Source organism: Bombyx mori, chromosome 23, assembly GCF_030269925.1.
Source record: "Bombyx mori chromosome 23, ASM3026992v2".
NCBI classification, from domain to species: Eukaryota; Metazoa; Arthropoda; class Insecta; order Lepidoptera; family Bombycidae; genus Bombyx; species Bombyx mori.
The window spans coordinates 16,424,559-16,450,439 of record NC_085129.1 but is presented as its reverse complement, the minus strand read 5'-3'; the positions used below and the strand labels follow the sequence as shown (position 1 = coordinate 16,450,439).

The window sequence follows — 25,881 nt, the reverse complement described above, 5'->3', positions numbered from 1 at the left end:
CGCCCCCCTACCCCTGGCCTTAACCCCTTGACTGCAGTGTAGGTCACCGGTGCCCTACGCGGGCACTGAACTGATATGTCGATGTCACGGCACTCAATGGGTTAACTGATTAAATACAAATGCTAAACTGGTAGCGAATGTCCTCTTTAGAGACGTAGATAGAGATGTAGTAAATAAATAAAAGGTAAAACTTTAAAATTACATTTACACTTTACCGATCCGTGTTGAATCAGTGCATAATATTAATAAACAAACGTCATAGTTTATCACCGTTATATCTATATAGTTTAATTTATCTTATTTATTCAATAGTGTACGCTTACGTCACGGCAAAACCGTGAATCACTGAGCGTTGTGCGTTTTTTAAGATTCTAGTCTTAGATTCTTAAATTATTTTAAATAACCGCTTTTATTGAACTGAATGGGTAAACCACTTAGTATTGGTTATATTGTAGGTATATATCTATTTTTCTTCATTAAATCTCTGTGAATATTAATAATAGGAGAGCGCAGTGTATCTGCCGGGCCCACTTTGTTTCTCGCCGTATCTTCTCAGTGGGTCGCGTTTCCGTTCGGTGATAGATTCTCCTAACTACTGCTCTTGCTAGGGTTAGTTAGGTACCACCGCCCTGCCTATTTCTGCCGGGAAGCAGTAATGCGTTTCGGTTCGAAGGGTGGGGAGCCGTTGTAACTATACTACTGAGTCCTTAGAACTTATATCTCAAGGTGGTTGGCGCATTTACGTTGTAGATGTCTATATGGGCTCCAGTAATCACTTAACATCGGGTGGGCTGTGAGCTCGTCCACTCATCTAAGCAATAAAAAAAACCTGCTTTTCTATACCAAAATGCGTACACACATGTCGAGAATTTAACCATGATAGCACCTTGAACTCTGCGTGTTTTATCTCTAAACGATAACTCCCCCTGGTTCTGATAGCGAAAACGTTAATCTGACGGAGACTATATTAATATATTCAATGTTAAACGCTAATTGGAGTTTCGTTATATTTGTACTTAAAGCGGGTCGGTTTCTTCTCGCGTGAGTCTTCGGTTATAGCTCAAATAAATATCGTAGCTTGGAGCTTTTTTTTTCCTACCTAAACTTATATCTTTGAGAGGCTATTTCAGCGTAACCTTAGTTAGTAGGTGAGCTCACGGGGCTCAAACCGAAGTGATGCTAACACTGACCCTAGCAAGAGCAGTGCTTTGCAGAATCGACCACCCGATCAGAAAAGCAACCCACAGAGAAGATCCGGCGAGAAACTCAGTGGGCTGTCTCTGTAGGTTAAACTTGGAACTGTTACATCGACAAAGTTCATCCTTAGTAATATTAGGAAGTCGTCGTGGCCTAAAGGATAAGACGTCCGGTTCATTCGTATCTAGCGATGCACCGGTGTTCGAATACCAATTTTTCTAATGAAATATGTATCTAACAAATGTTCACGATTGACTTCAACGGTTAAGGAATAACATCGTATAATAAAAATCAAACCCGCAAAATTATGATTTGCGTAATTACTGGCGGTAGGACCTCTTGTGAGTCCGCACGGGTAGGTACCACCACCCCGCCTATTTCTGCCGTGAGGCAGTAATGCGTTTCGGTTTGAAGGGCGGGGCAGCCGCTGTAACTACACTGAGACCTTAGAACTTATATCTCAAGGTGGGTGGCGTATTTACGTTGTAGATGTCTATGGGCTTCATTAACCACTCAACACCAGGTGGGCTTTGCTCGTTCACCCATGTAAGGAATAAAAAAAAATCTTAAATCGCGCTCTCTTACATTAAAAAAAATAAAGTTGAATACCCGATCAGCATGCGATAGAGATATGTCGAAATAGCGTTGGTAAAATAAAAATGTGGCAACGGCAGTTGAGTACGTGCTCAATATTCAAAATAATGATGTTTCAACATTAAAATTCGATTAAGTACTTTTGTCGATAACTGTATCCTAAAAAACTAAATGAGTCAGTTAAGTCCCGTCTACATGGTATGGCTAGTACGGCTGGGTTCCTGTTGAAATTCATTATGGATTCCGGATCCTTAGAGAGGGATTGAGGTCGAGCTATCCGTGGGCTTCGGTTATATGTACCTTGAACTTGAGGAAAGTTAAGGAAGTAATGAATTTTTCCCGTTTTTCGAGACGTTTTTTAAATTTATAATTAAAAGTAATACAAGATTTTATGAGCTAGTTAATTACATTTGATGATTACAACATAGTGACGTGACGTTTGGTAGATAGCGGCTTGGCTCTGCCCTTGGCATTGCCGACGGTAACCACTTACCATTAGGTCAGGCCGTACGCTCGTCTGCAGACGTGAGCTTGAGTCGGGCAATAAAAAAAAATTAAAATTGTTTTTTTTTGTTCAAGTTAACAAAGTGTAAACATAGCTTTATTTGAACTCAAGGTTGCGGCGTTCGAGCCAGATCATCAGTCTTGGTACCACTACCGTCGCAAACCAATGTCCGTTATCTGGTCCAAATATTACGGTTTACTGTTAGTAAATTTGTTTTAACGTTCATCGCGTGTTGAGTGCGGGAAAATGACGTCGGTGCTTTGTTTGGGCCGAAAATGTGACGGTCTTTCAGTGTGTGTTTTCGATTGATTCCAGTTCGGAGTATTGCTAAAGGTTATTTTATTGAATGGTTTGCTTGTCGATTCTGATGGTCCAGACAATTGTGGTCGTTACAAAGATTTCAGTCATAAAGGAAATTCGATAACGATTGGCTTTGTGTAGTGATATGCCTTGCAGTTGCATTAGCGCGAACCGTTTCGTGGCTGGAATAGGTAAGTTGATAACTACCCGTGTGTGCTCCAATGTTAATTTGGAAATTATTGTTCGGAATTAGTACCGTTAATAGTATTCAACCTATAAAGACTAGACGACATTCTAATGACACCGAACTTCCCAAAACTACTACCGCACGTTGCTATAACATTTTTAACACGCTTTTATTAGTTTCATACATATGTTAGTATGTATAATATATTATTATGTATGTTACGAAAACTTTGAACATGCTTTTGACCCCCTTCAAAACGTTGGTCTAACTCAAAACAGCATACTTATCAAGGATCAATGACAATTCAATGTCAAAACAGTCAGTTATTGTTATCCTTACTAGAATAATCAGGATTAGCGATTTTTTGTCGGGACTACCTCCCAATTGTGACAGATTTTCTTTACAAATGAATTTATTTTGAATTTTTTGATTGAATTTGTTAAAAAAAGCGTGTTTTTATGTTTTTTAAACTATCAATTATTTTGCGAAAACAGTGGAAGTCGTTCGTGGATAATTGATCGAAATTGAGTCTCTCTGGTTCCACTAGTGTAGGTAACTGCACCGGATACAACTCGGATCTTAAAATTAGACCTTTGAGCACGCGATAAGAAATACATAAGACGAATTGGTAAATGAGATCAGACTGCTTGCAGATAGTGGAAGATTTTACTGTTTGTAAATGAGTCATATGTACCTAGCCCAGCCATAAGTTCTATTACAAATGAAAATGCATTTTTTTTAATGAATTACCTAATGTAATATTATTTGAATTTATACCTAAATATTTATTAAAGTCTCTATTTACGCACTGTTTTCAAGGAAGATTTCGCCACTGCTTGCTGCAATCTATCCTCCATCGTTCAGGGTCGCATTCTCGCTTTCTTCGGACATGTATCGCGAACGGTATGACGACTCAGGTGAGCGTCTTATGATGCAGGGCATGATAGAGGGTACAACACCGTGTGGCATGTCACTGTTGCGGACCAAACAAATAAATGCAGCTCTAAATGGTCCCGTCAACGTGTGCACAAGAATGGCCGCAGTACGCGAGGAATGGCGACGTCTGGTTAAGCACCACCACCCGAAATCATTATCACGACCGCTTTACCAATAGTTCCATTAACTGAGAAGAAATTAGTCATAGGTTTTATCGTTTTTAGTGCGAAAAAGGAAATGAGCTCATCAGCAACTAATCTGCGATGTAGGGACTTAGATCCTTTTTGTTCCTATCTAACCGCTGGTAGCCTAGGGAGCTACTCACGGAGACTCAAAGGCTCAACCTGAGAGAATAGCTTACGCTGATCCTAGCGAGAGTGTGGCTGCCGGTGCCCTCCCCTTGTCCTCGGAGACTAGATGATTCGAAAATCATAGCCCGCATTTTCGACTTCCGGCGTACCCAAGCTACGTAGAATTAAAACAAAGAGAATATTGTGAGGACAAATACTGGTTTATTATTTGTGTAGACTACCAGAATTGACTGTGACTTGTGTAGGATGTAGTGTGATAAAATTCGCTGTGATTCACTGCGAGGTAGGTACTTATGTATATGTACTGGTAAATTAAAATTTAACAACTATTGTATGAAGGTTTCCACCCCCTCGGACTAATATGCAAGAAGGTGGTGGACCTATCGTCTCGGTCTCACAACCTATAATAAATATGGTAGGGTATCTTGAGAGCCTGTCTTATTTCTTCCGTGAAACAGTAATGCGGTTTCAAGGGTAAAGCAGCCGTTGTAATGTAAAAACTGGCTTGTGTGCCAACGTATCAAGGTGGGTGGTGGCATTGATGTACGTTTCTGATGTCCGTGGACTACGGTGACCTAGGCAATAGATGAGCCGTGAGCTAGTCCACCCATTTAAGCAGTAATAACGGAAATTGTTCATAAAGTAATAGTAAGGTCAGTTGCGCAGGTCGCTCTATCCCAAACCTATCTCATTAGGCGCGTTACATTAACCCCGAGTATTGTGTCCAATGACGCAATTACACAAAACAATTACGGTATCGCGAAATGCGCGTTTAAAATATGAAAATAAATACAAAATTGCGCGTTAATTGTTAAGGTTTTACATAATCGAGACCTTGGGTGTGTGAACGTAGGTACGATAAGAGATGACGTCATCTTTTAAGAGGAGCTCAAAGGTGCGCAGACTACTGGGACGCATCTTTCGAAGGCACCACTAATAATAGGCAGCTTGGCAGTTCTTTTTGTTGAATTTTGGCGCTTATAGGTACTTTAAAAATCGGTGGACGGCAAGGTCTTTTAGAGAAAAAATAAATTACATGGTTTTTCAAGCACCGGTTACCGTTCTCATCGAACCTTTTTTTTTTATTGTTCTTGTAATCAGACGAGCATACGGCCCACTGATGGTGAGTGGTTACCGTCGCCTATGGACTTCAGCAATGCCAGGGGCAGAGCCAAGCCGCTGCCTACCGAACCTATCGATTACGTCTATGGGCTCTAGTAACCACTTAGCACCGGGTGGGCCGTGAGATCGTCCACTTGCCTACGCAAAAAAAAGAAACGACGAAGAGTTCAATGAGCGAACTAACTCATAGAAATAACCCACTGAGTTCCTCGCAGTGGATGGGTATTCCGATCCGGCGGTAGATTCTATGAAGCACTGCTCTTGCTAGGGTCAGTGTTAGCAAATTATCTCAGGTTGAACCCGTGAGCTCACCTACCCATCCGTGAGAAGCTGGAATAACTTAGGCTACAAGCGAATAGGTAGGGGAAAAAATGGCACAGTAACCATGTGTGTGTTCACGTGACAAAATGTTGATAATATTGCTTTCTTCTTTTGTGTTTGAAAATTTTTGTAACTTAACTGTGTAACTTTTATGCCAAGTCTTATTATTTTCTTCTTATGTTTCGTTATTCGATCCCGATTAGAGTACGTTGCGCGGCTTGTGTTACGAACGCGTGGGAAAATGATTGATCAATTTGATTTTCACGACCTAAATGTTGTTGCAAACGCTTCAGTGTGTGTTGTGAGTTTAAAGACCTATCGTTTAAAGAGGATCCATTGCAAAGTTTCCGAATAAAACAAATATTAAGTCAATAATAATTTATTTATTTCAAGCCTGGCGATGATCTGTAGTTAGAATCATAATTAGTTGATAAAAAAAAAAGTTTGACCTGTGTTCATCCTCCTTCTCCCTGAGTCGCGATCCTCATGTTTGAGGGTCGTGACCATCTCCTCGCATTATCCTTCTCTGGATGATGTTTCGCCATCTTCCTCTGTTCTCGACGATGTGTATGGCATCGTAAACGGTGGTGGTATCCCGAGTGGTGCGAATTTGGTCGGACCATCGCATTGGATTGCAGCCTGTGCTCACAGCATGTTCAAAATTGCCCGAAACTTTAATTACATTACTCGTACTAATTATGTTAGTAACCTATTTTTAATGTACAATACGCATGGTCAATCGGTGACTCATTCGAATAGAGGTTCTAACTTATTACGATTCAAGTTAATAGAAGGATCTGGAAGTTTCGTGATGATACTTCAAGTGAAGAAGATAATAGTCTACTACTCTGATTTCAAGCCATTATATAATTCGTACTAAAATATAAGTTCATGCTCATAATAAGTTGGTATACCTGTAGTTAACACAACTTTAACGATTGACCTTGAAGGTTTCAAATAAGAACTGGTGTTCATTATATTATATTATAGATAACTCAATTTTTAGACCATGTCACACCCTCGGGGTCAGTTTGTGGTCATGGGAGGCCGCCCCCTAGGAGAGAGATATCGATTATATCTACATCTTAAGCTAACTTCCCTACCCTTCTTCCTTGAAAGTAGTAATTTCGGATTCTTCCTATTCAGTATCGGTGCTAAGCTAGGCATTCTAGTCACCGTTCTCGTCGAACCAATCGATCGCGACGAAAGGTTCGTCCTGAAAATTGACCCACAGACAACAGCTCACTGAGTTTCTCGCCGGATCTTCTCAGTGGGTCGCGATTTCGATCCAGTGAGAGCTTCAGCGAAGCACTGTTTTCGCTTACACTTTCCGTAAAGCTAGCGTAACTCACAAGGCTACTAGCAATAGGTAAGCAAAATACTGCCGAGCAGTAATTCACTTCGGTGTAAGATCTTTCCTTTGTCGTTACCCTCAAATATGGTCCTTGGATAGTGAAAATCCTTTGACCCTGCTCTAGTAAAGGTGTTTAGTCTATATTCCTTAGGATCATATAAATATGGACCGATTTGTGATCGTATGTAAAATTTTAGGTTACTTCCATAATTCATATTATCTAAAACAAAAAAACATGGAATTGAGCACAAAGCAATAAAATGCTTTATCAATTTGGAGATGTGCTGGCGTCGTTCTGTCTCATGTTTGAATTGATAAGGGGCCGGCTAATTGGCAAATTACGCAGAGCTAACGACTAATATCGATGCCATCTTGTATTTCCTCTTCCAGAGTCTTTCTGTAGTCGAAGTTTGATCTATAATCTAAAAGGCTGTTGGCAACGATTAGTCCTTGACATATGACAGTAGCCATTGACAAATCGTGCAAGTCAACAACGATACGTAATACCCCGAATGGCCGGCTCATGTATCCATTTCAGCGTTAGATGTAAAAATTCCGTCGGTATTTTTTGTGTTTGATAATATTTTATCTTAAACTAATTATCCAATTAGTGGTGTCGCGAAGTTTATCGGCCTGTGTGAAATAACGACTCGAAGTAAAGGGAATAGGTGTGAATAAGTTTGACGGTATGCTGACATGACAATTGTTAGGCTTGTTCGAATTTTAGCTGCTCGGTCGTGCTTAGGCGTTGCTGATGTCCATGAACGGCAATGATTACCTGTTATCGGTAAGGTCGTCTGCTTGCAGTACGAAAGAAGAGAATGTGATGCGTGGTCGTACCAAACCTGGTCACTGTTGGTAGGACCTCTTGTGAGTCCGCACGGATTGATGGCCACAAATAGGTGGCACCAGCTTGCCTATTTCTGCCGTGAAACAATAATGGGTTTCGGTTTAAAGGGCGAGGCAGTCGTTGTAACTTTAATGTGACCTTGGAACTCATATCTCAAGTTTGGTGGCGGTATTTACGTTGTAGATGTCTATGGGCTCTAGTAACCATCTAACAACAGGTCGGTTGTGAGCTCGTCCACTCATCTAAGCAATAAATAAAAAAACCTATATTTATTAGTACCACTCAACATTGCTTTTAACTACCGTCAAATTTTCTCTAAAAAATATTTACTGGCGTATGTTTGTTTGTGCACTGAAAGAAAGAACAGTATCTCGGAGCCTTACAGTTCGTTGGGACTTGGAGTTCCATATTCACGCTATGAAGATATATCCGTAATTTCGGATCCTCCCGATCCACTAACGGTGCTTCTAGGTACCCCAAGCACCAGTCATCGTTCTCGTCGAACCCGTTTCCGATCCGGTGGTAGATTCTGCGAAGCACGGCTCTTGCTAGGGCTCGTGTTAGCAACATCGTCAGGTTTGCGCCCCGTGAGCTCACCTACTAGTTAAGATTACGCTGATATGGTCTCTCTAGAGTCTAGACCATCAGCTTAGATAGGAAAAAAAAGATATTCCAGATAAATCTGAAACGTGAATTATAATTATGATAATTTTTATTTGAGTGTATAGCTTTGTCAGAATATATTCTCATTAAACGAACCAAAGAATAGCTTTGTCAGAATATATTCTCATTAAACGAACCAAAGATGTTGATGGTTTTTTTTTTGCCTCAAATGATGTCGTCCTGTGAGGGGAATATGACAATCTATATAATAATGTGGTTACGATAAAATTTAGTAATTTTCCCCGGATCATTGAACTATTGTGAAAATTGAATATTTTGCTTATTGATTTTGTTCTTTGAGATTTGATCTAAATAATTTTGATCGGCCAGAGAACAAAGGATGCGGTTTCCGTCTCTCCGATTTCAAGACAACCAGCGTCGGCTTATTTGATCTCACTAATTGTCTTGAAGTAATTAGAGTACTCGTAGTGTTGGGCTAAGCTGTCGATAGTTCGATAGATCTGATATAAAAAAGTTGGTTTTTTTTATTGCCCTTGTAGGCAGACGAACGTACGGCCCATCTGATGGTGAGTGGTACTCTCCATAAGCCTCGTTTGAAAATGTTAAACGTTCGAACATCGCTAATGCGATCGCTTAACCCTTTGACTGCCATGAAGGTCACCGGTGCCCTACGCGGCGCACTGAAGTGATTATGTCGATTTCTGTTACTAAGGCGCCTAGATTACCTAACTTTCCCATCTATTATTTGTATCTTTTAGTCTTTTAGGTCTCTCTAAAAATAAATTCATTCTCAGTATCTTCGGATTCGTCTTTCCCAGATTCTATTAGATATTCAGTGCTCGACCAGTAATAATTACTGTTGGTAGGACGTATTGTGAGTCCGCACGGGTAGCTATCGCCACCCTGCCTATTTCTTCCGTAAAGCAGTAATGCGCTTCGGTTTGAAGGGTGGGACAGCCGTTGTAGAAGTGTTGTAAAAGTGAGACCTTACAACTCATGCCTCAAGGTGGGTGGAGGCATTTACGTTGTAGATGTCTATGGGCTCTGGTAACCACTTAACACCAGGTGGGCCGTGAGCTCGTCCACCCAGCTACGCAATAAATAAAAAGGTAGTGTGTTGGCGTCAAACGTCGCGAATTCCATCATTGGCGTGTCGTATTAACCAAACTATTCAATTATATTTTTCCTAGCTATGCTTCTACCATACCATATGCTTATCCAGCTTCACCGAACGATTAGGTGAGCTCACGGGACTCTAACTTGACGACGTTGCTGACCCTAACCCTAGCAAGAGCAGTTCTTCGCAGAATCCACCACCGGATCGGAAACGCGACCCACTGATTTGAACCAGCGAGAAACGATGAGTAGCCTATGGTGGGCTGTGTTTATGGGTAGCCACGTGGAAGCTAAAAAGCGCCAAGAGAAATCGCACCTATTAGAATCAGACGCTGAAACCTTACTTATTCATACCACACATTAATCGATATCAAAGAGTAGCACAACACTAGCAGTAAATCGCTATCATGTCAGCACGTCACAATTAAATTCTTGTAATGACCTAGCCTCATTTGTTTATATAGTTTGGACGGCTTTCGACCACAATGATCCAATTAAAATATGAAACATTAAAATATTGTTCATACGTAATGTTTGTGGTGACATTTTTTTTTTAATGCCTAGTTGGTTGGACGAGTTCACGGTCCATCCGGTTATTAGTGGTAGCCGATTGTGTATGTTTGGTTTCGATAATGGCTTACATTCGCAATTAGGTCCATTATAAAATAAAATTAGTTAATACATATTTTGTTTTAAAAGTTTCAAATTTTCTGATTTAAGACATGTGTAAAGGATAACCTCTATCGGATCCGCTAATTTAATATGAAATTGTATTTCCTAACGGTGGTTTAAATACGAACGAACGAAGTCACGGGCAAAGCTGGTGTTGGATAAAAGAGAGAGAGAGAGTATTCTGTATTGTACACCAAAAAAATAAACAATGCGAAATATTAAATACAAAAAAAAAAATTGGCGGTCTTATCACTAAGAGCGATTTATTCCAGACAACCATCAGGAGGATAAGAATCATTGAAAATAATTTAAAAAAAATGTCATCGTGAGAAGGCTAAGAGATGTGAAATATTGATATTATTTTGTACAAGTATGGATGCATAAAATGATAGTTTACGACAGGAAATTCATGTGGCATTATGGAAAATATTATTAATAACTAGCTGAGTCATGCTATATTAACCGCGGTTATTGTCGTAGCTCGGGTGATGCGGCGGGGCGAAGCTAGTTCAAAAAAAAGTAGCCTAAGTTACTCCTTATATCATCAGCTGCCTATCAGTGAAAAAGTCCCGTAAAAATCAGTCCAGCCGTTTCAGAGATTAGCGGGAACAAACAGACAGACAAAATTTAAGAAAAATGTTATTTAGGTATATGTACTCTGTATATAATAGCCGGCAAACTTCTTGACCATTTGTTGACGTAGTGGGTGTAAGTTTGCGCATGGTACACTCACGTGCAAAAACATTATTTACTCTGCGTCATAATGCAATTAAATTATTAAAATCAACATATGTATTTATTTATATATTTATGAGAACATCAACAAAAAATATAGGTTAATAATTGTAATAATTTAATCTTGGGGTAAAATAGATATTCCTTCTATTAAGTCAAAACTAGAGCTGTTGCCAGGTCTTGGTTCAGTTGAAGCGAAGCTGGTATTTGTAATTTTTTTTTTCGTTATCATAATCTTGACCATCATCATCACTGTTTTTATCACCCGAGTTGCTATCATTGTGATGAGTCGACATAGGGATCATCGGTGTAGTTTACAACTTGGTCGGTTCGGTCTACTTTTTTGTCTATAATTAATTATTTTTTGAAGATATTCGATTCGTGGTAATCGAATGTAACTTTTTTCAATTACCAGCTTCCGATTATTTTCTGGTTTTTTTTTCCATCTGAAGCCTAGCTCTTTCATAATTCGTCGTAAACTTCATACCGAGCCTTTAAAATTTATATCTTCTTTAAATTTTTCGAAGCCTTTCTACGGTACGGAGTTTCGCTGCTTGTTATATAGTTATTATGATTACATCTTTTTATTACAGATTGAACGAAACTATCCATTCCGGTAACTTTCTTCTTCTCTGATCTTTTCTTAACCGGAGTCCGAAACACGGCGAGCAAGCCCGAGCCTTTAGCTTCGTTAATAATGCACCTAACAGTACTCACGGATGTTTTTGTTGCTTCCGAAGTCTGTTTTACTTTTTCCATATCATTCTTCCCCTGTTTTATAATGAAGCAATATACGTCGTACACAATTTTTCTACCCTTTCTTTTGAAAGTACACCAGTTTGTCGCGGCATAGTGATTTTTTTATAAAAAATCAACAAACACACAACAAATAGCAATGGCAACAAAGTCAACAAGCAATTATAACAAATAACTTAACGATTAATAACGATAGACTTTTCACTATACGCAAGCGTACTTTTGGGAGCAAGCGGAACGAGGGCGCGGTGCGGGACGCAAGGTTCGACTGATCTACCAATAACGCGCTCGATATGATTTCCCCTGCCGTCGCGCCTCACCCTCACCACCAAAGTGATCTAAAATTCGGTTCTGCGCAGTCAAGGTCATTTGCTCAAGAAGTTTGCCGGTTACTATACATACTTACGCATTTAGTAAAAAGTGGTTATTTTATTACTACAAACAGACACTCCAATTTTATTTATTTGTACAGATAAGAAACAGTCGCTTGTTGCAAACTACTACATGAAGACTGTATATACATATGTATATACTATCACTAGCTGTACCCGTCCACTTCGCTGGGCATTTAACATTAACATTATTATTTCTCACCCCCGCAAAGATTCTCATCATTAACGCCCCTGCAACTGGTATAGGGAGTCCAACACTCATATAAATATTAGCCTATCCATCAAGTACATGTATTTTCTACATGGATACCAAGTTTCAAGTCAATCGGATGCCTGGTTCAGTAGTTATAACGGAACATCCGTAAAAACCACTGTAGATTTATATATTAGCATAGATATAGCTCGGCGAATCGCCACGGCATGAGTCGCCATGCCAGTAATCGGTTTTACGTGCGGCTATAATATCCTCTACGTAAAATTCGACTGAGTCTAGGCGATAAAGCCAATATTATATTATTATCGAATGTAAACAAACTGGCTATATGTTGCATAACGCCGTATCGTTGGGGGTCGTTTAAAGCATCCTCGTTATCGTACTGAGAAAACTTAATGTCTCACAATCACACACACATACACACGAATTAGATCACTCTGCATCTACTACACATGTAGCGATGTCGGCTTTCGGGTTCGGTGTTTAAATAAAAAAAATTAAAACACATTTAGTTGTACATTCGTGATTGTTTGAGATTTTGAATTCAATTTTCGAAATTTGCTTAAACGAAACGTTTAAATTAAGAATGTGATTTACGTAAGTGTTCCTATTTCGAAATTCGTAATTGAGTTGCAACGGTTTATTTTTGAATTGATTTTTTTAAATAGTAAAATGTTTTGTAATTCCGAAATCGAATAGTTTTTTTTTTGTGTTAGTGCAGTTTTTAACGTCTCTTTTTATAAACTGGTTACTGATTCAATGAAAGCCATTCAAAATGATGCTGGCATTCTGCATCGGGCCTTCAGGTAATGTACTATAAAGTTCAGAATTGTCAAACACATAATAATAGCAATGGCGAACACTTTTCAATTTGGGGTTGTGGGTGATGTTATGCAGGACTGACGCATGATGCTAATTTTTTTTGAAACCACCCTCCAACCTCTTTCTTGTCTCTTTTTGTAAATCTTTGTCTTGCCCACTATACACTAGAGCTTTAGACGAGACATGCTATCAATCTTGTTTTAGCGTACAGATATTGAACCTGGCTGAACCTAGCCTTTGTAATTCACGATTTGGAACAGATATTGATTTGAAGTCGTCGTGGTCTAAAGGATAAGACGTCCGGTGCATTCGTGTTGAGCGATGCACCGGTGTTCGAATCCCAGGCGGGTACCGATTTTTCTAATGAAATATGTACTTAACAAATGTTCACGATTGACTTCCACGGTGAAGGAATAACATCGTGTAATAAAAATCAAACCCGCAAAATTATACTTTACGTAGTTACTGGTGGTAGGACCTCTTGTGAGTCCGCACGGGTAGGTACCACCACTCTGCCGAGTTCTGCCGCGAAGCAGTAATGCGTTTCGGTTTGAAGGGTGGAGCAGCCGTTGTAACTATACTCGAGACCTTAGAACTTATATCTCAAGGTGGGTGGCGCATTTACGTTGTATTATAGATGTCCATGGGCTCCAGTAATCACTGAACACCAGGTGGAATGTGAGCTCGTCTAACCATCTAAGCAATAAATAAATAAAAGATATATTAGCAAATAATGAACATATTTCCACTATAATAAGAAAGTGATATTAATATTATTATCACTGATCCGGTGGTGCTGTAGTTAGTCGTGGGTTCGATACTCGCATCGGGCAAACATTCGTGTGACGAACAGTTTTGTTTGCTCTTTTTGCACACCGTGCCGGACGACCGTGCGTGATTGGTTCACAGTTCTTTGTATTCTTATCAATTCCTGGGCTTGATAATCAAGATCCTCCGGCTTTCCAAAGCCCAGGTAGCAAACGAAAACCCATGAGTGACAGAAATCTGGTCTTCAGTTTCAGGGAAAGACGAAGATTGTATCAAAAGGCGTAGTGGAAAGAGTCAAGTTCCATTTAATATTAGGTAAGAGTGTGTTCTCATGTCTTTCATTTCGTTGTAGCTGAATCGTCTCATGAACGAAATATACGAGACGGTGACAGCGGCCTGCAACATGGACGAGAATAGACCCGGGTGCTTCCCAACCGAGAACTCCGACGGCAGTACCAGCGAAGGTTGGTTCAAGTTGATTAGTTTACATATCGACGCTTGAAAGGCAAACGTGACTAAGCGACAATGCGTGAACTTTACAGTAGACTAATTTAAAGTTGAAATACCTGAAAATTAAATTTATTTTAAAACGAATCTAGCTGTAGTAGAATCTAGCTAGTAGCTGTAGGATTGAAATGATTTTAAAAGACCTAGAAATATATTTTTTTTGCGCATCGAATATGGTCATTTATGTACCAAGCAGTTATTGTCGCTTAGTCTCGTTTGCCTTTCAAGCGTCGATATGCCTTTAACGAGGAACTTAATTACGAACACAAGAAGAACAAACACAAGCTTGTTGTGCCGATGACTAGGTTACATAAGATACGAAATTCATTCGGGTGTTTGTCTGTGCGTCTGTACAAGAAAATCCCACAAGATGTTCAGAACCTACATATACATAGTTTTAGGAAACTATTAAAGAACGTCTGTGCAATAAAGCTTACTATAAAGTCAATGATTATCTAGAAGATTAGATTGCACAAAGTGGGAATGAGTTACTCGCTCCGGGCATTTCGATATTACAATAATTGGTACGTTATAATACTCCTTGTAAAAATGAATATTTAAAAAAAAATCTAATAATATTTAAGAAAAAAAGACATGCCCGCTGAGTTTCTTGCCAGTTCTTCTCAGGGCGGAGGCTAGGTTTTGTGAATTGGCGGTAGTTCTTTTTGACGTTCAACAAGTATGTACTTTCATTTATGTTGAATAAAAAAAAAATTGATTTGATTTGATTTGAATTGAAGTGGTGGAATTATTAAATCGACTTAGTAACTTGCTTAGTAGTTAGTCATCGTGACCTAAAAGATAAGACGCCCGGTGCACTAGTATCGAGTGATGCAACTGGGTCGGTGTTCGAATCCCGCGGGTAGGTACCGATTTTGTTAAAATAGTTACGTACACAAATTCACGTATGAGTTCCGCTATGAAGGAACGACTTCGTGTACTAAAATTTCAAGTCCAGTCACAATTTAATACCAGTTAGGCCGTAACATTCACTAGTCTAAGATGAAAAAAAATCTCCGCTTTGAGGGTATTTTAAAATGGATGTCCGAAAGAAAGTGCAGTATATTTACTGGTGGATTCAATAGGATTTATGTGCATCCGCACCGTAGATACCGTCCTACCTAACTGCCGCGTGGCAAGCTTGGCACCAGTTTGTAAGAGGCAGCCATTATACAATAGGGCCAAGACTTTGACCTCAAGTTTCAAGATAGGTGGCCCCACTCGGCCGCTTTGTTTGTGTTGTATCTCATTTTCTGCTTCTCTGGCTATCCTGCCGCCCTCGACACTAATAGCCAAGATAAATGAACTGATCAACAAAATCCAAGTCTTGAAATTGGAAATTATATTAAAGGAAAAAAAACTGTGGTATCTAGTAAGAATTTCTCGAGCCGTCCATCACTGACCTACAGACGTCCACAGCTAGACTTAGGTCTGCCCCAAGGTTCGTCACAAAGACTTGAGTCGTTCCAAGCTGGTGGAATGCCACGTCCTCCAACAGGTCGTCAGTAGCATCTTTTGAACCTGCGCGTACCAGCACTTCTTTCACTTCTTTTGAAACGTCTCTCTTGTCCTTTGACCAGACCAACCTATTTATTACAGAATCTGTCAAAATAACCAGGAACCTAACAGAGAAACGCAAGAACTACGTCCGCAGGGTCTCCAGTCGGGTAGCGTATCTCGATAAGAAGCCGATAACCCAGAAATACCGTCACCAAACGTCGGTCTGCTCCTACAAGCCGGACGCACCCGAGAACCAGTACTCGACGTTTAGATCCTGGAAGAGCTTCAGGGCGTCGCAGACGAACCTACCGAAACTAAGAATGGATTCGTTGGATTCGAAATGCAATCTCACCGACTCCTGCGGGAATCTGTTGACTGGAGACCTCGACGGGTTGAGTATCGATGAAAAGGCCGGGTGCTTAGATATTGAGCTGCCTTTCGAGCCAAGGGAGAAGGGACTGTTTAATGTGTGCCTTCTGGTCGGCATGAACTACATGACCGGCCAGGCGTACGTGAAGAGCGTCTTCCCGAAGCAGGTCAGTGGCTAAAGTGGCTTATTTGTCATTTACAGGGTTTTCGCTTTAGGAAATTGTCCAATCGATAGAACTATCTACTGTGTGATGTCGTATAATAAGGACCGGCTCATATTTTTTTATTGTTTTTGTGGGTGGACGTGCTTACCTGGTGTTAAGCGATTACCGAAACCCATAGGCATTTACAAAGTAAATGCCGCCACCCACCTTGAGATATGAGTTCTAGTAAAGTCTCAGTATAGTTACAACGACTACCCTTCACACCGAAACGCATTACTGCTTCGCGGCAGAAACAGGCGGGGTGGTGGTACCTACCCGTGCGGACACACAAGATGTCACCACCAGTATACCTTCCTGTGGTTGTTGGAAACGGCAAGTTGGGAATTTATCGGAGAATGGTTCATAGCATTCTCTTTGAGTATTATACTCTCTTGGATATGTGTTCATCAAAAAGCAATTACTGATGATGTGTTCCATTTGTGAGTCCATATGGGTCCTGATGATTACCGCTACAAGAAGTCGTATTGACAGCTTCCAATATACCCGACTATGACCTCGCGTCTCAAGGTCTGGACGACATTCGGGCCATGCTGTCCGTGGACCCCTGTGACCAGTTACTCATTAATTCCAGGTGCAAGTGCCGCCGCACATCGAGAACCTGATATTCCCCGAAACGTTGAGCACTGATTCGAAGAGCGAGTGGTCGGCCAACGCGACAGACACTCAGTGCTACTCATTGGTGCTCACCGACGAGAGAGGCGAGAGATCTTACGGGTGAGTCTGAACTTCTTAATGTCTCAAAACAGCCTAGCTTATTAAGATTTATTATATAGATTAAAAGCTCCTTATTAGCGCTTTCTTCATTCTATTAGGCGTATATTTATTTATTGTACGTATATATTTTTTTATTTTTTTTATTGCCCTTGTGGGCAGACCAGCATACGGCCCACCTGATGGAGAGTGGTTACCGTCGCCCATGGACTTCAGCAATGCCAGGGGCAGAGGCAAGACGCTGCCTACCTACTAATAATGTATTATTAATAGTGCACCGCAACATACCTGTTATATCTTTATCTTTTCCAGAATTTCTGTTAATTAAACGGTTGTCTGAAAGAGATCGCTTTTAGCGATAAGACCGCCTATTGTATATTTGTGTCTGCTTGTTGACCATTTCTAAGTTGAAGTTTAATTAAAAACATCGAACTTTTTTTTTATTGCTTAGATGGGTAGACGAGCTTACAGCCCACCTGATATTAAGCGGTTACCGGATAGACATCTACAAGGTTAATGTGCCACCCACCTTGAGATATAAGTTCTAAGGTCTCAGTATAGTTACACAACCGCTGATGCTGATACCAAAATAAAATGGACCTTTACAATTACAATGATTAAACCAAATAGCCTTTCCTCCCACGATATAGAATGCTTGTGGTTTGCAGATACTGCCGAAGAGTTCTCCCCGAAGGTGGAACCAGCTGCCTCCCCCTGTGCTATTGCCTGATCGGGAAATACAGAGCACCTGGGTTTTATTATAAGGTACGTTTAATAGTCCTATTCAAACAATAGTTTAATGTTAACAAGGACTGAATGAAACAGATAAACTTGATGTTCAGTCGAAATTCGACTATAATTGATTGAAAATTTATGCTTAAACATTATTACGGTTCTATTGTCAAAGACTATTATACTTCTGTAATATAATCACAGATGTCGCCATAACTACACCATAGACAAATAATATTAAAAACAAACAATATTCAATCTATTCTCAATTTGACCGCAGACTTTAAACAATAAATAAAAGCATGACAATAAACATAGTTTTTTTTTGCAAAAATTTTTTTTTGTCTTAAAGTATCGCAGCTTCAGGACCCTGGTAGTGCTTGTAATGTTTTTTTATATTGATTTAATGTTCTTTTTTATGCATAATTTAAAAAAATATAGTATTTTACTCTCCTTCTCTATATTCTCTAAAAGTGTGGGAAATTTCAGTCTCCTCCGTCCGCACTATTTTCGTAAAAATGGGTACAAAGTTTTTGCTTCATGTATTAATATTGTAAGAGTAACGCCATCTATCGTCGAATAGCCGAACGAATATTGAAGGATCTAGTAACTTAACGCGTCCAGTCAAGTGCTCACCGAAGACCAAACTTCGAGATATCATGTCGATATGTCCCGCCCTTTATTAGCCTAAGATCTGACGTATGACAATACTAACCTTCGGTTATCGACAGGTCCTCAAAGAAATCGAATCTCACCACGGCAGCTGCGAGACGAACATCAACTTCGTGCTGCAGAAGCTGTTCGAGATGGACTTCCCGGAGCCCGGCCAGGGCGTCCCGGTGCCGCACAGGCCCAGGACCGTGCCGGACTACAGACAGTGCAAAAGTGAACTCACATGTGAAAGTGCTAACGGTGCAAGTGTAAACAGTGCAAGTGACAGTGCAAAGTGCAACGACTATGATGTGCCGGAGTACTCTGACCTGCAGAACAACAACGGACCGAAGGAAGTCCTGCTGGACCTCTGCAGTCCGGGGTGAGTCTTATCATAGCAAGTCTTCGCGTACTGCTGTAGAGTGATACTAGCTTCAGTGTGCTTAGTGCGAGTTACTTAACGTTAAATTAGTATGGAATAGGAACGTTTTCCTGCGTTTGCCGCTAGGGGCGCTGTTCGAACTGTATACGAATTTGAGTTAACTTTTACGCGATCGAAAACGTTAAAAAACTCGAATTAAGCACACAGGTGCTGATGTTAGTTCTTTTTTTTTTATTGCTTAGATGTGTGGACGAGCTCACAGCGCACCTAGTGTTAAGTGGTTACTGGAGCCCATAGACATCTACAACGTAAATGCGCCACACACCTTGATATATAAGTTCTAAGGTCTCAAGTACAATTACAACGGCTGCCCCACCCTACAAACCGAAACGCATTACTGTTTCACGGCGGAAATAGGCAGGGTGGTGGTACCTGCCTGCGCGGACTCACAAGAGGTTCTACCACCAGTAATTACGTAAATTATACTTTTGCGGGTTTGATTTTTATTACACGTTATGTTATTCCTTCACCGTGGAAGTCAGTCGTGAACATTTATTGATTACGTATTTCATTAGAAAAATTGGTACCCGCCTGCGGGATTCGAACACCGGTGCATCGCTCAACACGAATGCACCGGACGTCTTATCCTTTAGGCCACGACGACTTCAAATATCGAGCTGCTCCACTCGGACTGGACGAGACCTGGTGCTTGCTCCTGCTCGCTGCCCCAGAAGCAGTAGAAAAGACATGAGCTCATTTATAAATCACAATAATTATTCCACTACAGCTCTAAGGTTATCAAGCGGCCGATAGTACCTCGGGTGGACGAGGATTGCCTCTCTAAGATGCTGGACCTGCTCGGCTCCGGGCTGGCGATCAAGGTGTTCGGCTCCCTGCTCCTGGAACGAAAGGTCATCATAGTCGGGGATAAACTAAGGTAATGACCGTCTCTACGCGTCTCTGAGGGCAGTATGACTTTACACAGACTTCTTTAATATGAATCAAAAGACCGACCAAACTTCAACATTGGGCAGCGTCTTGGCTTTGCCCCTGTCATTGCTGACGTCCACGGGCGACGGTAACCACTTACCATCAGATGAGCCGTATACTTGCCTGCTGAAAAATAATCGTAATGTAATTTGAGGCCAGATTAAACGATGAACTTAGAACTGCTCAATTTTATTGAGTCTTTTTGCTTCAATTAGAGCCGGGGCTCCCAAACTTATTTTGTCTACTGCTGCCCACTTTGAGAATTATTATTTTTTAGCGCGCCCATTTTTTTAACTACTTAAAAGCCACTATAGCGAGAGCTCAGTCGGTGTCTAAGAATCCTCCTAGATGAAATTACAAATCGCCTCCCAAGCCTCTACACAACACCCCGTTTTTTCTGGGTCTCTTACCGCCCCCCTTTAGGTCTGCAGCGCCCACAAGGGGGCGTTATCGCCCACTTTGAGAAAGGCTACATTAGAGATTCTTTATGACCGTGTCACTTTGAGAAGGCGGCACGACATGAGAACCCTCTTGTCGTGGCCGCTGGGAATTACATACCCGATCCTGTGGACCGAATGGTAAACAGTCGACGTCGCCCTAAACACGTCATTACGGATCCTCCCGATCCATTAACGATGCTTTTAGGTACCTCAAGCACCTGTCACCGTCCTCGCCGAACCCGTCGCTGGCGACAAAGGGCTCGAGTGAATTAACCCACAGACAGCCCACTGAGTATTTCGCCGGATCTACTCAGTGGGTCGCCTTTCCGATCCGGTGGTAGATTCTGCGAAGCACTGCTCTTTCTAGGTTTCATGTTAGCAACGTCGTCATGTTTGAGCCCCGTGAGCTCACCTACACGTCAATTAGCTGATATAGCCTCTCAAGGCTATCAGCTTAGGAAGGGACGTGTACAGTCTCGCTTTCAAAGGGCCTGAGATTAGGTCTTTTGTCTGTTGTCTCGAGTAACCAGTACCTTCGTTGCGCAGCGACATCTCGAGCTGCCTGGAGGCCCTGCAGCTGTCTCTGTACCCGATGGTTTGGCAGCAGCCCCTGATATCGACGGTCCCGGGGGAGATCCAGCACGAGGCCATGGACGCCCCGCTGCCGATGCTGGCCGGGATGCTGAAAACCCAGGACTTGGACACCAGCGGCGTTGGTTTCGAAGAGGTACGCTGTTCTTCTTTTTGGGGAAGTCTATGTAGTTGGTGTTAAGTGGTTACCGGAGCCCATAGAAATGTACAACGTAAATGCGCCATCCACCTTGAGATATAAGTTCTAAGGTCTCAGTATAGTTACAATGGCTGCCCCACCCTTCGAACCGAAACGCATTACTGCTTCACGGTAGAAATAGGCGGGGTGGTGGTATCTACCATTAAGAATGAATATACTCTGCTCCAGTGGGGGAAGGTAATGTGGTATCAATATTGAAGCTATGCTCTGTCTCTTTCCTGCAAAAGGAGTGTTCCTTTAAATGTGCGTTTTGACGTCATAGCTCTCTCTGTCTGACGCGCATAACATTAGCTTTGATGTTTGTTAAATTTGAATCGAGCGAATCTCACTCAAGTGCAATGCTGATTCCAGGGTATGCTGATAGACCTGACGCATCCGTCCAAATTGAGGTTCTACCAGGGCGACGAGTCCACGATCCTGCCTACGTCGAGCTACAAGACCCTGAAGACCTCCTTACAGATGGAGTCCACCAAAAACAAGGTATTACTAGTTTTGTATTTTGAGAATTCTCCCAAAGAAAAAAAAGAAAATATGATCTTATTTTAAAATATTATCTTTATCGGCTGTTTGGCTTATGATTCCGTTGCCCGTTCCAAATAGACAAAACAGACGAAACATGATATTTTTGTCTCGCCTACCACTTACTGCAGGGGTCACCGGCATGGATCTCCAAATTTTTTTTTATTACTTATGAGTCGACTATTATTAAAGGCGGCAATCTGACTTTTGGACAATGATTGGTAAATCAGAAAAACGAATTATTGACTTTGTATTCCATCGGCAGTCACAAAACTCTTCGGAACGACATCTTAGATAAATAACAGGTTAACTATTAACCTTTATTTAATGCAGGTTTTGAACCGTATTCTTTGAAGGAGACGATTATATTCAAATAAATCTGTATTAACATATCAATAAAATTTTGTTGTCCAAATGCACAGATTGCCGCCTTTGATAATAGACGACTCATATATGGGTGGACGAGCTCACAGCCCACCTAGTGTTAAATGGTTACTGGAGCCCATAGACATCTACAACGTAAATGCGCCACCCACCTTGAGATACAAGTTCTAAGACCTCAGTATAGTTACAATTGCTGCCCCACCCTTCAAAGCGAAGCGCACGATTCTTAAAGCCAATATTTTTAAAGATATTTGCCATTCAATCTATGTCTATATGATATTCATAAATCACAAGCACGGCCGACCTCACGTCTCATTATCGGCTTGAAACAACCTCGCATGTTTTCAGGACAAGCAGGAAGACACGAAAACCCGCAACGTGATGATCTCGGAGGCGTTCATGAGGTTCTTCGTGGAGATTCTGGACGGGTACTGGAGGCACCTCCGGGTCGGCGTCGTCGGCGAGGCGGACCTGGGCAATGACGGAGTCTTGTTCGACGTGAGTGCTGATTGGTTGGCTGGAGCAAGTGTCGTCCCGTCACCCAGGGTGGTAGGGAAGGGAGTCGCCCACCCAACGCCGTCCTATTCCTGTCCGTTTTGAGGGGGGAGGGTAGACGGGTGGACGAGCTCACAGCCCACCTGGTACTAATTGGTTACCGGAGTCCATAGACATCTACAACGTAAATGTCGCCACACACTTTGAGATATGAGTTCTAAAGTCTCAGTATAGTTTTGTAACTATACTGACACTGCCAACGACTGCCCCACCCTTCAAACCGAAACGCGTGACTGCCTCACGCGGGGTGGTGGTATCCCGCCTATTTCTGCCGTGCCCACGCTTTTTTACAATAAAATCATTTTTTCTTACATTATTTTTAATTCAAATTTTTTTTAATTTATTTTCTATTTTTTAGTTTGATTTTCTGTAAAAGTGTATTTTGTTAGTTTTTTTAAACTATTATTTATTTTTCATTTTTTAGTTGAATTTCAATTTTTTTGTTTTTTTTAAATATTGAATTGTCCTTTATAGGTCCATTAGGTCCTTAATAAGTTATACCAAATTTCCAATTAATCCGACGTTTTGAATGGTATCAAAATCATTTTCAAAGATTTTCGTTACAAACATACGTCAGAAGCTAAAAAAGCGTATTAAACAAAAAAAAAAATTTTTTTTATAACAGAAAGAGTCGTTCATCAAAAGCGCCACCACGAAGCAGAACCACTACTTCCTGGAGTGGTTCACGGAGACGGCGATGTTCAATCACTTCATCCGGAACATGTGTACCCGACACGCCGCCGCCGCCGGAGCCCTACAGGACACCCCGCTGCCGGACTACTACGACCAGTTCCTCGACAGGGTCACCAGCCGGAGCCGGTTCGCGACACAAAAGATCGAGGGGAAGAACTATCGGGGAGCCGTCAATAGGAAGGTCAGGCTGCTGAAGAACAAGCTCAAGGACTTGATAGGATGATGCCGCGTCAGCTGTGACGTCATACGTGGGTACAGACAAGCCGCGACACATATTCAATACTAGAAGCGCTAAACAAAACTCTATCAGTGGTTTTAGATGCTTCTATTGAATACACATCGGCTGATGCTGTGTCAGTGGTGACGTCATACGTGTGTATAGACAAGCCTGTCACATATTCAATACTAGAAGCGCTAAACAAAACTCTATCGGCCCTTTTAGATTCTTCTATTGAAGACACATCGGCTAATGCTACACGTCAGCTGTGACGTCATACGTGTGTGCAGACAAGCCGCGTCACACATTCAACACTAGAAGCGCTAAACAAATCTTTATCAGCCATTTTAGATGCTTCCAATCAATACACTCATGCTCAGTTGTGTATCGAATAATAAAATTATCTTTTAATTAATGTCTAATTTAAATGAACAGAATTTGTTTTTTTTTTTGTATACCGACATTTTTAAATTAGTGAAATAAAAATTCGGATATTGTCTCCTTTGTATATATTTTTTTATTTGAATTTTCAACTTTGATTTAATCTCTTTAAACAACGTTGATGATCGATTTTGTAATAATAAGCGTCTGTAGTTCTTCGCTTACGAGGAATAAGTATTTGTAATGTTTTAAAATTGAGAGAGTTGTCTTTGCGAAATGTGTCTCTCAAACGATTTTTATATTAGTTGAAAACAAAAAAAGTGTTTAACCCTTTGCCGACTGTGTAGGTCACTGGTACCCTACGCGGCGAACTGAAGTAATTATGTCGAATTCTGTTAAGCCGGAATATCTAGTAAACTCCGGGAAAGACGAATCCGAACGTAACTGAGAATGAATCTAAGAAATCCAAAAGACATACATTAACAAACAAAAGAAGGCAAAGTTAGGTAAACCAGGCGGTTAGTAAGCCATAAAAGCAATAAAAGCAATAAAAAAAGCAATTAAAGCAATAAAAAAAAAAGTAACAGATATCGACATAATTACTCCAGTGCGCCGCGTAGGGCACGGGTGACCTACAAGGCAGTCAAAGGGTTAAGAATTTATTTCGTCAATTATGTAATAAATATTTAAGATGTCCTTAGGATGTGGACATCTAAGATATTTTAAGAAGGAAGTATGCTCCGCGAACGCGATCGAATAGCGTGGCATCCGGAATTTCATATCTCGTAGCTTTAAATAAGTTATATTTTAAATTGTTTATTTATAAATTGAATCATCACAAAATTCGCCCGATGTACGTACAATTACCAAACCAAATATTAAATTACTCGCATGTCATCCACACATTCAGAATGATCATAAAAACAATATTTAGGTGCATTCAAAATGGCTGCCTTTCTATTTTGTTTCCCGCCGAAAATAATGAAACATAGAATTTGACGTAAAGACTTTTTTTTTGCACTGCAACTTGGATGTCTTTTGTTAAATTGAAGTTTGGTTATTTCGTTTTATCGTGAATATTGGATAGAAATCTATAAAGAAATATTAAAAAAATGTTTAATTGTGAATTTTGGTTTAACGCCATTTTGTTTTAATTTTATTTTAAAGTTAAATCCTGCGACAAACCAGTGCCGTTCATTTAAGTGCCTTTAAAACTTTTATTTTTAAGTTATTCCAGTTTTATAATGTAACGAATAAATGTATTATTGATAATTTTGTAAAATTGTATTTTATTTTGCATTTGTTTTTACCTAAGCTGGTAGTCTTGAGAGGCTATGCCAGCGTAACCGAGCAAGTAGGTGAGCTCACGGGGCTTAAACCTGACGATTTATTAATTTTTTAGACATCTAGTGGTAAGTAGGTGTACTATTTAGAAAAGTACTCTTAAAGCTTTCTAGCTGGTCCTAATCTAATTTATAGATGGCGCAATTAAAATTTAACTAAAATTATTCTTGCATCCTAAAACATTTTTTCTACCGAACACGCCAACTTTTCTTAAATTTCACTTTTTTTCCTTACTGTGCCTTGCCTTTAGAGGCTACTTCAGCTTCACCCTAACCTTTGGGCCGAGTCATACCGGAATGGCAGCGGCTGGCAGCGGCCGGCGGCGATGCCAGCGGCCCCCGACGTCACCGCTGGCGGCCTCGCGTGGCCTCCAGACTGCACGCGCCTAGTCTCTTGACTAGTTTAGTTTCTTCATTCGGCAATGATCGTGTAATAAAAATGAAACACGCAAAATTATAAATTGTGTAATTACTGGTTGTAGGACCTCTTGTGGTGGTGGGTGGCGCATTTACGTTGTAGATGTCTATGGGCTCCAGTAACCACTTAACACCAGGTGGGCTGTGAGCCCGTCAACACATCTATGCAATAAAAAATTAAGCCAACTAGACTCTCTAGTTAATTTAAGGCTTTTAAAAAGATTACTATTAAAAAAATCTAATATTCGATCTTTGTTGGACTACCGAATCACCATCTTCCAAGAAACCCTGCGCATTCTT

The 25,881-nt window shown here is 40.8% G+C and overlaps 1 protein-coding gene across 1 annotated transcript in view; it reads left to right on the top strand.

Annotated features, from left to right (window-relative positions):
* Positions 1–25,103, top strand: part of LOC101737221 (uncharacterized) — a 50,326-nt gene extending 25,223 nt beyond the window's left edge. The window contains exons 3-12 of the mRNA XM_004930689.5: positions 14,129–14,240; positions 15,883–16,319; positions 16,948–17,090; positions 17,756–17,852; positions 18,551–18,852; positions 19,640–19,789; positions 20,829–21,009; positions 21,424–21,552; positions 22,324–22,473; positions 23,156–25,103. Coding sequence (XP_004930746.1) covers positions 14,129–14,240; positions 15,883–16,319; positions 16,948–17,090; positions 17,756–17,852; positions 18,551–18,852; positions 19,640–19,789; positions 20,829–21,009; positions 21,424–21,552; positions 22,324–22,473; positions 23,156–23,446 — 1,992 coding nt within the window. The 3' untranslated portion in view covers positions 23,447–25,103. The remainder of the gene's footprint in view (positions 1–14,128; positions 14,241–15,882; positions 16,320–16,947; positions 17,091–17,755; positions 17,853–18,550; positions 18,853–19,639; positions 19,790–20,828; positions 21,010–21,423; positions 21,553–22,323; positions 22,474–23,155) is intronic.
* The last annotated feature ends 778 nt before the right edge of the window (positions 25,104–25,881 follow it).